Source organism: Polypterus senegalus, chromosome 1 (genome assembly GCF_016835505.1).
Source record: "Polypterus senegalus isolate Bchr_013 chromosome 1, ASM1683550v1, whole genome shotgun sequence".
In the NCBI taxonomy this organism is placed as follows: Eukaryota; Metazoa; Chordata; class Cladistia; order Polypteriformes; family Polypteridae; genus Polypterus; species Polypterus senegalus.
This window is the reverse complement of record NC_053154.1, coordinates 80695074-80711447: the sequence shown is the minus strand read 5'-3', so window position 1 is coordinate 80711447 and position 16374 is coordinate 80695074. Positions and strand designations below refer to the sequence as shown.

General features: G+C 37.5%; 1 protein-coding gene across 4 annotated transcripts in view; it reads right to left on the bottom strand.

Moving 5' to 3' along the window:
- ubap2l (ubiquitin associated protein 2-like) overlaps positions 1-16374 on the bottom strand; it is a 230061-nt gene that overhangs the window by 151294 nt on the left and 62393 nt on the right. For all 4 annotated transcript variants that reach the window (XM_039751895.1, XM_039751904.1, XM_039751923.1 and 1 more), the window contains 2 exons: positions 11757-11852; positions 9216-9261 (listed from right to left, as the gene is read on the bottom strand). In XM_039751895.1, coding sequence (XP_039607829.1) covers positions 9216-9261; positions 11757-11852 — 142 coding nt within the window. The remainder of the gene's footprint in view (positions 1-9215; positions 9262-11756; positions 11853-16374) is intronic.

The following is a 16374-nucleotide window of genomic DNA, read 5'->3' as shown; positions in this document are numbered from 1 at the left end:
GAAATGTCTTAGCCAACAACATCCAAATGACATACATTGTGTGTATGTACAGTGCATCCGGAAAGTATTCACAGCGCATCACTTTTTCCACATTTTGTTAAGTTACAGTCTTACTCCAAAATAGATTAAATTCATTTTTTCCTCAGAATTCTACACACAACACCCCATAATGACAACGTGAAAAAAGTTTGAGATTTTTGCAAATTTATTAAAAATAAAAAAAAACTGAGAAATCACATGTACACAAGTATTCACAGCCTTTGCTCAATACTTTGTTGATGCACCTTTGGCAGCAATTACAGCCTTGTCTTTTTGAATATGATGCCACAAGCTTGGCACATCTATCCTTAGCCAGTTTCGCCCATTCCTCTTTGCAGCACCTCTCAAGCTCCATCAGGTTGGATGGGAAGCGTCGGTGCACAGCCATTTTAAGATCTCTCCAGAGATGTTCAATCGGATTCAAGTCTGGGCTCTGGCTGGGCAACTCAAGGACATTCACAGAGTTGTCCTGAAGTCACTCCTTTGATATCTTGGCTGTGTGCTTAGGGTCGTTGTCCTGCTGAAAGTTGAACCGTCGCCCCAGTCTGAGGTCAAGAGCACTCTGGAGCAGGTTTTCATCCAGGATGTCTCTGTACATTGCTGCAGTCATCTTTCCCTTTATACTGACTAGTCTTCCAGTTTCTGCCGCTGAAAAACATCCCCACAGCATGATGCTGTCCCCACCATGTTTAACTCTAGGGATGGTATTGGCGTGGTGATGAGCGGTGCCTGGTTTCCTCCAAACGTGACGCCTGGCATTCACACCAAAGAGTTCTCTCATCAGACCAGAGAATTTTGTTTCTCATGGTCTGAGAGTTCTTCAGGTGCCTTTTGGCAAACTCCAGATGGGCTGCCATGTGCCTTTTACTAAGGAGTGGTTTCCATCTGCCCACTCTGCCATGCAAGCCTGATTGGTGGATTGCTGCAGAGATGGTTGTCCTTCTGGAAGGTTCTCCTATTTTAAGCTTCATGGCAAAGGCTGTGAATACTTATGTACATGTGCTTTCTCAATTTTTTTTATTTATAATAAATTTGCAAAAATCTCAAGTAAACTTTTTCACATTGTCATTATGGGGTGTTGTGTGTAGAATTCTGAGGAAAAAAATGAATTTAATCCATTTTGGAATAAAGGTGTAACATAAAATGTGGAAAAAGTGATGCACTGTGAATACTTTCCGGATGCACTGTATAGTATACTGCCTATTATTAAGTCCCTTGCCCTTTGCACACACCTCTCGTCATGGTGTGTACAAGGTACACAATTGGATAGTTTAGTGGGGTCCTCAGAAAGGGTCTACCATGGTCAATCACGGCCTCTGGTGGAGCGACAATTTATCTTGACAATTTATCTTAACTTAGAACCTGTGGAAGGATCATTACTCTCACACCCTTGAGGCTTGCTAGAGGGACAGAGCCCCGTCCCAGTCGCTACAAGAATGAAAATTACATTGGTTTGAAAACACACAACAAATGACACAAATTAAGTGTCATTTCAGCAGCATCAGTAAAAGCACGTTTGTGAGATTGACTTCCATTAACACATTCAATTTGAACCATTAGTATCACAATAATGACGTGGTATTATACATTTAATTGTGCAATTTAATGCATACCACTACATTAGTAGAATTACAACTCACATCTAATTGGTTGCATCATTATAGTCTTAAGGCATCCACAAATCATGTATTTTTTTTATTTCTATGATAACCAGAATAACAGGATAAAAGTGACAAAAAAAAATGGGATAAAAGCAGCATTCTAAAAGTCCCTGCTCAGGATCAACAATATCTGCTGAAAACTATAGCATCTGAGATAAGTAGTCACTGAAGCTTACCTGCTCCTGTATATGATACACAGGTGCAACAGGGGGTGGCACCATATATTTGAATTACATCACTGGACAATAGCTACCCTGCATTTTCAGTTTTATCATATTTGTTACAATTTTGTTTGTTCGCTACAGTCATTAATTCCTATTTCCTCATAACTATTATTCACATAATTACGCATTTTTAAAAATATATTTCATGACTGGCACATTTAAATACTGTTTCAATGCTTTCAGGTCAGGCTAGACTTAAATAATCCTAAGTATCTGTCAATGGCATTTTGTCCTCTATTGGAATGTGTACTTACACTGACAGCATGGAGTCAAGTAAACAGTTTTTGCTTTTTAATTTCAAAGAGTTAAGTCAATGTCACATTATTACTTCTAGTCATGGGGTATTGTAGAACTTGCCAATCACAGTTGCTCATCTCATCATTGGACCATGTCAAGCTAAGTGGCTGAAAACCATGGGCTGTGTCACATTTAGCGGTCTTTCCAGAAAACTCTTGCTTGCCCCTTTTTTCTGATAACCAATAGCATAGTGCCTGACAGAACCCATGCTGTACAAAGGGTTAATATGAAGGACAGCTCAACCGCAATATCTATCTTTTTCTACTCTACTCCATTCTGTCATGGTACATAAACAGATGTTCATCTGTCTTGTGTTTTACATCTAAAACACCCATATTCCTCATCCCTTGTCGATGCATTATACCAATAAGCCATAACCTTAGCACCACCAACAGGTGAAGTGAATAACTTTCTCATTATAAGAGTACCTTTCAAGGGGAGGGAGCTTAGGCAGCAATTGAATAGTCCATTCTTGAAGATGATGAATTTGTAACAGGCAAAATGGGGAAGAAAAAGAATTTAAGCAACTTTGACAACAGCCAAATTGTTACAGCTAGATAACTGGGTCAGAACATCTACAAAATGGCAGATTTTGTGGGATGTTTCTAACAATTAGGACCCACCAAAAGTGGTCCAAGTAAGGCCAACCAGTGAACCAGTAATAGGGACATAGGTGCCCAAGGCTCACTGATGCTCATGGGGAAAGAAAGCTAGCTTGTCTGGTCAAATCCCACAGAAAGGCTACTGTAGGACAAACTGCAGAAAAACTTAATGCTTCAAATCAGATAAATATATCTGACCAGTCAGCATGTCCAAGCTGACCCCTGTAGCACTTACAGGAAAGGTCTGCTCACAGCTAAAGTAAGCATACTACCAAAATACTATGCTACTTTCAATGCAATATTTAATACACAAAAGCTAAATGTTAGAATACTAGTTACTACCAGAGCAGAACCACTTTGCACTATTCCCCCCACCCCCAATTACAGAAAAAAACACTATCTTCCAACAGGGAATGCTCTGGACAACCATATTTTTTTTGTTTGTTTTTAACTAGTAACAAGCATGACAAAATAAGTATTCCACACAGAAATGTATACAATACTTAAAACTTTGGTAGCCATCAAATTAACTAAGATATTGTGACAAAAGGTTAGGTGAACAGAAGTCAGCTCATCAGTAGCCCCTTCAGGACTTAAACATTTTTCTATTGATTAGAAAATTTGTATATTTCTCAAGTAGGAACATTGCTTGCTTGATTAGAAGTAGCACCAAACACCACCATCTTTAAACTCATCACGACTCCAGGGGTATAGATTAGCTGAAGCCTAATCATAGAAAACACTTGGGAAAATACCAAGTGCCATTTATTTTTTTTTTTTTGAAAACGTGATTTAATTTAGGTTTTCAGCAATGGCACAAACTTTCATTTTTGCTTTATGCGTTTCGATGAAAATCATTCAAACTTGAATTAAGTGAAAAAATTTTTTGTTGAAATCTGGTCCCCCCCAAACATGTGCTCTTATGGGTTGCTTTTGCGGAAAACTTCCGCTGGTGAGGAAAGTAACCCTGGATTTCAAGACACTCATCTACTTTTAGAGTTCCACTCTCATGACATGTACATAGTCTGTTTGAAGTCATCATCCCAGTGTGGCATTTGTGGATGGTCCTGCAAAAAGCAATAAAACGAGCAACTATCTATTTGATCAGTGCTGTTCAGCACTATCGACCAGTATGCTGGTGTCATGCATGTAATAAAGACTGACAATGATGGGAGCCTTTACAAGCAATATGTATAAGTTGTAACTGGGATGCTGTAGATGTAAAAACAGCAGTGGATGTGGCTTAATTCTACCAAGAGGCACTTACTTCCCATACAAGGTTAGCAAATCAATTACAAAACCCAGGACTGCCTTCAAATTTACTCCCATAACACAAGGGTCTTGCAAAGGGGCCTATCAGAACATTTCTGGTATTTCTTCGAGTCCTGGAACCACTAAAACATCTGCAACATGTACAAATGAGTTTTGGAGAAATAGTCAGAGGCTGAGTGGGCAGAGGACTTGATGGAAGCTTGGTTGCTGCCAGTTAGACCATGGAACTCCAAAGGGCAGTTGCATAGCACTGGCTAGCCCGAAGATGGTCACAGGGGAATTAAAGGAGTATGTCCAGGAAAGTAACATTTGTACATTACCATTGTGATCATTCACGTTGAGCTCAAGTGCTGGCTAGCTCAGTCCAAAGTCTCCGTATTTCAAGAGACGACTCAGGCCGATGTAACATTACCAAACTTTTAGTTGTGGGGCACGTCAAACTTGCTGACTGAAGGTGATGTTCTTATCCCCGGACCATGTCAATTTAAATGACTGAAAACTGCTGGGCATGCCTAATTAATGTAGCAGCCTTCAAGGACAGTCTTGCTTATCTGACAGCCAATAGCAGACTACCTGATGGGATAAATACAGGTGCTGGTCATAAGATTAGAATATCATGACAAAGTTGATTTATTTCAGAAATTCCATTCAAAAAGCGAAACTTGAATATTATATTCATTCATAACAAACAGACTGATGTATTTCAAATGTTTATTTCTTTTAATTTTGATCAAAATTAAAAAATAAACATTTGAAATACATCAGTCTGCGTGTAATGAATGAATCTAATATACAAGTTTCACTTTTTGAATGGAATTACTGAAATAAATCAACTTTGTCACGATATTCTAATTTTATGACCGGCACCTGTAGCTACAGTAAGCTCAACCACAATATCTGGTCCTTTTTGTTTTTTTAATCTTTTTTTCCATTCCATCTCGGATTGTAAGGTCAAAAATACCCTCATTCCTAATTCCTCATCAATGCATTATATGAATTGTACTTCCAGAAGAGCATTTGTTGGTTGTCATTTATCATGCATACAACCCTGCCCTTACATCCAGAGACAGTCATGAACTAGTTGGACCAAGTTTCTGGGCATGTCACATTACGTGATTAGCTTCATGGGAGCATGCCACAGTCTTGCTAAGTAAATGAAAGTTAGTAATGTGGGGGTGGTGGTGTGAATCACTGGAAAAGTCGCATAAAGAACCCTAACTTCGAAAGCCAATGCAGCACTGGATGACATAATGGACTGTTGCATATTTACACGCTCTTTAAAGTTGCTTGCTATCATTGTTTGCCAGTCAAAAGTGCATAACCAGGCTATACTGTCACATTATCAACGATGTTCACAAACGCTGTTAGAAATCAGGCTGAGACTTGGCAAACTGCCTGCGATTATGGTGGTCATAAAGGAAGGCCCTTAAGAGCGTTCGAGGGTATACTTATGTGCTAATGAAAGTGTTCTACATTACTGATTCATGTACTGAATATACTGGAGAAATGCTGGAGAAGTTTCACAGGATCACTGGTTCAGAATTTACTTTAATATGAGCATACTGTTTCACTTACTAATCCTCACATATAAAACTAAACACAATCATGTTGTTCTTTTTGTCTCAGAAAAGTTTAAAATCTAGTAGTAGCAGCTACAAATACTTAATCTAAAATACTTAATTTTATCAACCTGGTGGCATAAAGATATTAAGGAATAATTGAAATGCCATATTACATTTGCTGGGGGAATTCGTATTGTTAAAAGGAAAACAGATCCAAAGCACCTAGATTTCCCTCATATATTAACAATCTTTACAAAAATGAATCAGATAAAATTGCTATTTCATTCATTTAGAATTCAAAAATTCAATACACTTAAAGACAGTTTTGAAAAAAGGCAATGTACAATGGGAGCATAGTACCTAAATTTTATTACCTGGTCATAAATATATGAACTTTAAGGTGAAAGGAAGGAGAAAGTAAAGAAACACTTAACATTAATATACTGGTAATTTTGTGGTGCAAGATTCACTCAAGATATTGCACACAAGTAGACGCTTAACAACTAAGATTCTATTGCCAATTAGGCCCATGTATGACTATTCTAACAATTTTTAATTTGACATTACTTGGCACCCAGACTTAGGGATGTTTATATTGATATGTCTGTATCTTTTATACATTTAAAAGTTTGTACAATTACACATTTCAACTTGTACCAAAAATTTTAGGTGCAAGTTAGAAAATTAAACAAATCCTGTCCAACTTGCATAATGAATATCCATCAATGAATACTATCTATCTAATTACCCCAAGATAAAGGTAGCATTTTAACACTTTATACAGCATTGCATAATTCAAAATCTAAGATTTAAAATGTATCAAAAACACAACCTAAAATGAGAACATTATTAAACACATGGCTTGTTAGTTTTTTTTACCACCTTAGGTTGTCACATTCTATTTGCTTTGTTTTACTCACTAAAAATGTCTACAACACTGTTCTAAACATCTAAAAACAATTTTCTTTTGATGTCAAATTTTATGTCATTCATGTAGTTCCTGTCAACTTAATTTGCACAATTTTAACTGTGACAGAACTCATGATAATGTGACAGTTCAAGCGTTCCAGTATATTAAAAAAAAGTGAAAGAATCAAATGGGTAATATGACCCGACATGTTCCTTCAGCAATTTAAGTTTAAGCAAGTGTTTATTTAATTTCAAAAATACTTTCAGTTTTGAGATTCCCTTCATGAGCAGTAAGACCAATGCACACATACTCATATTTGATTTTTTTTTTTTTTTAATTTCAACTGATTCAACCAAGTAATTGTTTTAGGACTTCAGAATCAGTCTTTTTCTCTGAAGAAAGCAAAGCTATTGAGCAAATACTTATTGTCATGTGTTTACATAAAAAGATTTTTCCCCTAGTCTAAATTGGATATTTTAGCAAATACTCCATAGCTCTAATTTTCAAACTACTTGGCTCAGTCTTCAATGATGCTTGGTAAAAGATGCAATTCCCTGACAAATAGTGGGACATCTGTGGCCAAACAAAAAAAAAAACAAACCCATCAATCAGTCACTGGCAAGTAATGAAGCTTTAGTATTCACTCTCAGTTCTAGAAGGGAAATCCGACTCACAGATGAAAATGACCAATAAAATCCAGAGATAACAGCAGCTGATAGCAAGACTCCTATATCAGCAATGAGGTGCATTTGCAAATGCAAAGCTAATGTTACCACTGCACAGTTTTAAATGTACTGGCAACTGCACACTTGTGTTTACCTTAAGCACAAAGTGGAGTGAAAATCATAACTGGAAAATTTTTTTCTTCATTTCTGTTTAGTTCTAGTTTTCAATCATTTCATTAATAACTAAAATAAAAACGATTCATTAATGAAATGTTTTTAGTTTTGTAAATCAGAAAAACACTTCTTGCTAGGACAAGTTTTGGGAATGTTCAACACTCAAATTATAACAGGCAGGGGAAATGGGGGACAATGTAAATCAAACTGACAAACAAGCAATTACTCCAAATCCAACACAAGAGCGGCCAATCTAGTAAAAACTGCAAATGACCGTCCAAATATCATTAGAATTTGGCAAAATTTAATTAGTGTTACATTAAAACATTTAATACTTTAGCAAACAGATGAACTACATATTGCCCTGACTACATTGTACTCCTGACTGTGTGGAGGAAGTACTGACATTGATCCTGAACATAAATATGTAAGTATTAATTACATTTTTGCTTCTTTCTCTAATTCACTGTTTCATTTAACTACTTTCCATAGGACATAGGTAAAGCGGAGATCCTAAAGATGCCAAAACAGCATGGGCATTTTAATTTAAACATTTCACTGTGCTGGTGAATAACTGTTTACCTAGGAAAGCGGTAACTGAATAAAAAAAAAAATGAGGCCTGAATATGACAGGATGACAATTACACTAAATACAAATGCTTATGATCCATTTGTCAGCTATCAAAGCAACAGAAAAATCCACCTGCTTAAATGAACAGCTTTTACAAATATTCAGTGTACACCCACAAAAGAACTCCAGAATAAAATTTTCAATCTATTACAGCATATTAATATCTATATATAAAATTAAACATCTGTATGTCTGTCCACTTTTTACGAGAGCGCTACTTAACAGATTTCGATCGGGCTTTCTTCAATAATCTGCTTAACATTCCAATTGATTTTGTGATTTCTCTCATCCCACTACGTGTATCATAGTTTGCTTGCGGTACAGATTTATTTGCGAGAATGCAAGAGAGCAACTGTGGGCCGAGGGGCGGGTCCGTCCTCACTCATGAGCCAGCCACTATTCGAGTGAGTCTCTCTCTAGCCACATGTTGGAGCATACCTTGCCTCCGCTTAGTTAGCAATAGTTGTTTGTTCAACAGACATTATCATCTAACCATTTTTAAGCAGTAACTTCTGACGTTTCAGAGACAGAGAGAGAGATATCAGAGCTACGAGGGTTTTAGAGGGTAAGTGCTGACTGCCAGAGATTATCACGGCCACGCTCTTTTCTCCCCACGTGAAGGACATTCTCCCATCAGCGCTGAACACGATCAGATACAGTGCCAACGAGCTTACCTACCTTCCGCTTGGCCAGAATTACATTTGGTTTTTTATATTGATTTTTGAAGTTTGTCCTGTTTCACTACTACACATGGGCAGAGCCGTGAGGGACAGCTAGTACAGTATAAAATGAAGCCAGCTGGCAAACAAACATTGCTAACCGTGAACTGGAACAGCACTAAAGGCATCTTGTACAAAGCCAATACAGATTATAAACAGACAATTTTAATTCTACTCTATTTGGCTAGTCTTTAAAAATACACTGAAAAATTTGCTCAATAAATTACATTACAAAAACAAATGTTATTTTAACTTTAAAAAAAAAAATCAGGATGCATGCACCCAAAACTAATTGCAAAGCAGTATTAGATACCTAAAAGCTGTGAATCAAGCAAAATAAATGTTGTATTTTTAATAGTCTCTGCTACTAAAATTTAAAGTATGAGCAAACATACATGTAACCTTCAGGAATAAGGGCGGGGAAAAAAAAAAAAAAAAAAAAAAGACCAGGATACTCACCCCATGCCTTGAGCAGAAAACCTTCCTCCTCTCCTTCCAGAACCCCCTACAGAAGCCAAAAATAATCTGACATCAAGACAATACACAAGACTGCATGTTATCGACTGAAATGGTATTACCTGCCGCTCAGTTTAAACATGTAGTAAAGGCTAAGCATTATTAAGTAATCAGACTGTTTTACACGTGTTAAAAACAAAAGAAAACTTGCCAATGACAATTGGCTCTTGCAATTCACAGATTTACGACCGACAAAATTTTGCATAATTTTTAGGAAGCTGTTCACAGGGATTTCTTTTCATAATCATACTACCATCAGCTGAGAAACTGGGCTATTGTTCATGTTTGTTTAGTGCTTATTGTTTTGTTGGACTTCTTTTGTATCTGTATTAATCATCACCTTCCCTAAGCAATCTCAAAACTAAATGTTACATTTGTCTACACAGTAAAAGGACAGACAGACTTCTACCTATTTATTCAAAGATATTGAAGTAGTTTTTGTGCAAACCTTAGGAACCTGTTTAAAGAATTTGGAACGGGCGCCGGCAGACAATTCCTAATAACACTTACTGACTGCACAAACACCTAACAAGCTAAGGCAGACCAAAGACCAGCCGAGTCCTTAGGACTTAAAACTGAATGTGTGTCCAAACTTCTTCAAATGCCATATTAGGTTCATTATTCAGTTTTGGAGCCAGACTACTTTAACTGTAAATTAAAATTTTCATAAAAAAACTGTCTAAACCTTTGCATAGAACTGAAAGCTTTGTTGAGAATGTTCATTTAGCAAGAGCCCAGCAACCCACAAACGCTTATGCCTATCCCAAAGTTATAAGTTTTCAGATTGGCATATTTAGTGAAATGGTGCATGACTGTCCCTGATCACCTAAAATATAAAATGCCAACATCAGATGGTACCTTAAGCACTATCAGCTATACTACAAGGGTAAATCAAAAGTAAAAGCAGTTTGAAAATTACACTGTAACCACAACGGATAGAAGCTGACAATACAACAAGTACATGAAGGCTTATGGATTAATGAACTGCATGATTTAGCACTCTGCCCTTAGTCTAGCTGAAATCAAGGTCAAATTAAATGATTGACCATTGACTTCTTCGAACAGAGGAAGTAAAACCTGCTGAAATTCACTAAAGGATGGTGGCTCAGTATGGAAGTGAAAACAGAACGACTCAATGAAAGCTTTAAAGCGGGAACAACAACTGAAACCAATGAAGCTCAATCTGGTTGACCATCGACATTGCACACACAAACCCATATCGACAAGGTAAACAACTATACCGGAGAAGACTGACTGATTATATTATCTGCGGTCGCTGCAAATTTTATATTCACTATGGACCTGTACATGCCACAGTGAATAACATCATCGGGTATCATACAGTTTGTGCAAAATGGGTGCACAAACATACTCATTTGCACAAGCAACAGTGTGTGGCGATGGCAACCCAATTCCTAAAACATTAAGATTATCAGAGTATTTTTGAGAAGATTGTCACTGGAGATGATATGGGTCTGTCATTGTGAGGCAGAAAGAAAGTAAATAAGAAAATCTGTCTTATTTTGCCCATCTTCTGCCAAGAAAACCATGACTACATCCTTTTCAGATATGAAGGGTCCTATTTGGGTACAATTTCAAGAAGACAGCAAATTAGTGACCAGTAATGCTTAAGGTGCTATGCTTTGATAGAAACAAACTTGCAATTCACAACAAGAGGGGAGAAATGCTGTAAAATAACAGCCTTGCTGTTCCAAGACAACTTATGTCCCAGTGCATGTGGCCACAAGGCAGTTTGAATGTCTGCCACATCCCCTTAAAGCCTTGATCTAGCACCATATGATTATTACATCTTTGGTCCAATAAGAGGCTCTATGAGGCCACAGGTTCTCCTCAGACGATGTTAGGGTAGTTTCTTCTCCCAAGGAATGCAGTTATTAGTAAAACTATACAACAGCTTCATTGGCTACTTGATATTTTAGGTGTCTGTACAAAGAAGCAACTTCTGATGTTCGCACAAAATCACCACTTAAACATCTTTTTATACCATAATTTTATTATTAAAGAAGCAACTTTTAAATAGCTGCCATATATCTGTTGCTTCCAAAATTTGGAAACAGTTCTGTTATGTCATCTATTCATCTCTATGGCCTCAAGTAGAAAATATCAAACTCTTTGAATCTTACCTCACAGCACTTAGAATCACAGAATCAGTCTAGCTGTTCTCTAGGCTTGACAGACACTTTAATATCTTTTTAACAATAATTTAAGCTAAACCTGCACAAAATATATTCAGACGTGGAGTTAAGAAAATTCTATACATTAAGCCTATTCTTCAGGAGTTGTAGTCCAACATAGCCAACTTTACGGGCTTTTTAAAACTGTTTAACAATACGCTCCCTGACTTAATAGCAGTGTGTAACAAACATCATATGAAAATATTCAGACTGAAAAACAAGCAGTATTAAAAAAAAAACCACACACTTGATTAGACTTTATTAAAGTAGTTAATGATAAAAATCTTACCTCTGCCCCGGCCTCTCCCTCTTCTACCCCTTTCAGATCCTCTTCCAGAAGGACCTCCACTTTTTCCACCTTCTAGCCCATTTTCCTGCCCACGAACTAAAGAGAGAAATTTTAGTAGACTTCTTTGCTAACACAAAATTAATCAGAATACACAGATAACTACACAATGCTTCAAAATGTTAAAAGGCTCATTCACTGTTACTAAAATATCCCTGTAATACTGAACCAAACCTAAGATGATGAAATAATTTTATTATTTATACAGTGAAAAAAGAAAAGGCAACCACAAAAAATATTTTGGAAAAAAATAAAAAGGTACGAAATACTATCTGGTTGGGGGTAGAAGAATGAATATACCAAAAAGCAAAAATTTGAAAAATTCAGACCAGATTAACACTGACTGCAACAAATATACCAAATTATAAAATGATATAAATTAACACATTATACATCACTCAGAATTAAGGTAACAAGTGAATCACACACTGGATCTTGATGAATTAAATATTTGAGTGGAAAAATCTTTACTGATTAATACAGTGTAATTTGTTGAGAACAAAATTATGCAACAAAGGTAAATGGAAACCAAAACCACCAATCCATTGAGGGTTCGATGGATTCAACATCTCGGGCTGATCCAACTTGCGTGAATTTCACAACGGCAATTCATAATGACTCAGAAGTGTGTATGGCCCACACGTGCCTGTATACATTTCTGACAAAGTCTGAGGATGCTCCTGATGAGGATGGGGATGGTGTCCTGGGCAATCTCCTTCCAGATCTGGATCAGGGAAACAGTGAGCTCCAGGACAGCATGGCATTGGATGCACAGATACATAATGTCCCATATGTCCTCAAGCTAATTCAGGTCTGAGGAAAGTAAAGTACAAGCTAATCAATGGCATCAATGCATGCGTCATCCAGGAACTGCCTACACATTATGTCCACAACGTGGCAGGCATTCTCCTGTACCAGGAGGAACCCAGGGCCCACTGCACCAGTGTAAGGTTTGACAATGGCTCCGAGGAGTTCATCCCAGTACCCAACAACAGTCATGGTACCATTGTCTAGCACATGCAAGGCCTGTGCAACCCTCCAAGGATATGCCGCCCCAGATCACTGAGCCACCACCAAATGGGTCATGCTGGTTTGAAGGGTGCAGGTTGCATAATGTTCACCATTGCATCTCCAGACTCTCATGTCTGTGACATGTGCTCAATGTGAACCTGCTCTCATCTGTGAATAGCAGAGCTGCCAATTGCATTATTCAATCGAGCTGCACAGTGATGGACTGTGAGCATAGGTCCCAGTAGAGGACATCAAACCCTCATGGAGTGTGTTTGGTCAGAGACTGTGCTGGGTGACACAGCAAACCTTCTTGCAACAACACGTATGGATGTGCTATCCTGGAGGAGCTAGACTACCTGTGCAACCTGAAACAGCTGCAGGTACCACACAATGCTATCAGTAATGTAAAGGACACTAGCCAAATGCAAAACTAGAGAAGATTCAGGTAGAAAGGATAAGGAGATTGTGGCCACCACCTGCAAAACCTTCCCATTTTTGGGGACTGTTACGCTGTTGCCTCTCCACTGCATCTGTTGTCACTATAATTATAAAATAAAACCGAAGCAGGAGAAGTTGATTTACAATCATTGAAGTTTCTTAACTGGACAGACCGATACACCTGAAAGCTTAACCGACTTGGTGTTGAACTGTAATATTAAGTGTTCCCTTAATTTTACTGTGTATTTTTAATTATATAAAAAATGTATGTAAAAAGAACAAACAAAACACTTTCATAATGCTGATCCAAAACAAAAATTATACTGTAATGTAGCAGCAGACAGCAATGTCTCTGCATTAGGAGTGTGTGATGTGTATCCTCTACGATCTCTTATTGTTTTAAGGATGTGCAAGCTCAAATTACAGGTGCTGGTCATAAAATTAGAATATCATGACAAAGTTGATTTATTTCAGTAATTCCAGTCAAAAAGTGAAACTTGTATATTAGATTCATTCATTACACACAGACTGATGTATTTCAAATGTTTGTTTCTTTTAATTTTGATGATTATAACTGACAACTAATGAAAGTCCCAAATTCAGTATCTTGGAAAATTAGAATATTGTGAAAAGGTTCAATATTGAAGACACCTGGTGCCACACTCTAATCAGCTAATTAACTCAAAACACCTGCAAAAGCCTTTAAATGGTCTCTCAGTCTAGTTCTGTAGGCTACACAATCATGGGGAAGACTGCTGACTTGACAGTTGTCCAAAAGACGACCATTGACACCTTGCACAAGGAGGGCAAGACACAAAAGGTCATTGCTAAAGAGGCTGGCTGTTCACAGAGCCTGTGTCCAAGCACATTAATAGAGAGGCAAAGGGAAGAACAAGATGTGGTAGAAAAAAGTGTACAAGCAGTAGGGATAATTGCACCCTGGAGTGGATTTTGAAACAAAACCCATTCAAAACTGTGGGGGAGATTCACAAAGAGTGGACTGCAGCTGGAGTCAGTGCTTCAAGAACCACCACGCACAGACGTATGCAAGACATGGGTTTCAGCTGTCGCATTCCTTGTGTCAAGCCACTCTTGAACAAGAGACAGCATCAGAAGCGTCTCGCCTGGGCTAAAGACAAAACTGCTGCTGAGTGGTCCAAAGTTATGTTCTCTGATGAAAGTAAATTTTGCATTTCCTTTGGAAATCAAGGTCCCAGAGTCTGGAGGAAGAGAGGAGAGGCACAGAATCCATGTTGCTTGAGGTCCAGTGTAAAGTTTCCACAGTCAGTGATGGTTTGGGTTGCCATGTCATCTGCTGGTGTTGGTCCATTGTGTTTTCTGAGGTCCAAGGTCAATGCAGCCATCTACCAGGAAGTTTTAGAGCACTTCATGCTTCCTGCTACTGAAGAACTTAATGGAGATGCAGATTTCATTTTCCAACAGGACCTGGCACCTGCAAAAAGTGCCAAAACTACCAGTACCTGGTTTAAGGACCATGGTATCCCTGTTCTTGATTGGCCAGCAAACTCACCTGACCTTAACCCTATAGAAAATCTATGGGGTATTGTGAAGAGGAAGATGCAATACGTCAGACCCAACAATTCAGAAGAGCTGAAGGCCACTATCAGAGCAACATGGGCTCTCATAACACCTAAGCGGTGCCACAGACTGATCGACTCCATGCCACCCAGCAGCTGCAGTAATCCAGGCCAAAGGAGCCCCAACTAAATATTGAGTGCTGTACATGCTCATACTTTTCATGTTCATACCTTTCAGTTGGCCAACATTTCTAAAAATCCTTTTTTTGCATTGGTCTTAATTGATATTCTAATTTTCCGAGATACTGAATTTGGGACTTTCATTAGTTGTCAGTTATAATCATCAAAATTAAAAGAAATAAACATATGAACTACATCAGTCTGTGTGTAATGAATGAATGTAATATACAAGTTTAACTTTTTGAATGGAATCACTGAAATAAATCAACTTTGTCATGATATTCTAATTTTAATGAGCAGCACCTGTACATTATGTCGCGGACTTTGAAAAAAGTAATCGAAACACACCTCTTTGTGTTGTCAAGTCTTCAGTGTGATCCTCTCCTAGTGTTTACTGTGTTAACTGAGGAAATTCAGAAAGGTGACTCTTTGCACGCTGCCATTGAAAGAGATCAAAAGCTACTTGATGATAACCTAGGTGGACAGTGATGTAAATCCACTTAAGCAGTGGAAAACACAAGGTGCTTCCTCAGTAGAATTTTACAATTTTATTTTTTCTGATATCTTTGTGCAACACTGGACAGAAACTGAAGGAAGTAATTTGTTTAAAAGTGTTATAGGTTTAGATTGTTTGCATCTTTGTGCAATATATGACAGAACTTGTTTACAAATGCTATACTATTTTTCCGATCCAGTATATCCGACAGAACAAAGAGTTTTACATACTGTACAGTATGTCAGATCTTTGTTCTTGCTTCTGTTGCACAATCCACCTTACAGCAAAGTGTTTTTTTTTAACGGTAATATTCATGCCCTATATTCATATCTTGTTTACATTAAAGGAAAGCGTGTTTAAAATGCTTCATTACAATAGCTTTGTTGGTCTTCTGTGTAAATCCTGCAGGCCAGTTTGAAATGGTTTACTCATACTTGTACTGTTTGATCTCAGTAATACTTTGAATTGTGATTTTAATATTTATTTACTTAAAACTGAAGTAACACAAACAAGACCTGTTTTCAGTAACTGTTTACATTAATCTCATTAGTAAAGTATAATTACTATCTTAATAAGACCAAGCTAGATCAATAATACTTTGACAAGTATGTTTTTAAAGGATGCAAAATACTGTATATAGTCAAAGTACCAGAAAATAGAGATGTAATGTTCTGCCAATATTGCACACCCCTACTCTGAATTAAACTGGTTTCAAATGTTGTGCAACTGAAACAATCCGATTAGTAAATTGGCGATTTTTGGTGGCTAGAGCAAAAAGCAATGCACGAAAGTAGCTCATACAAGTTACATTCTAGAAACAACAAAGCAGTTGCCTTTTCACGCCTTCTGCTTTAATAGTCTCAAACAACTAGTATTTGCAATTCAGAAATAAAGTTCG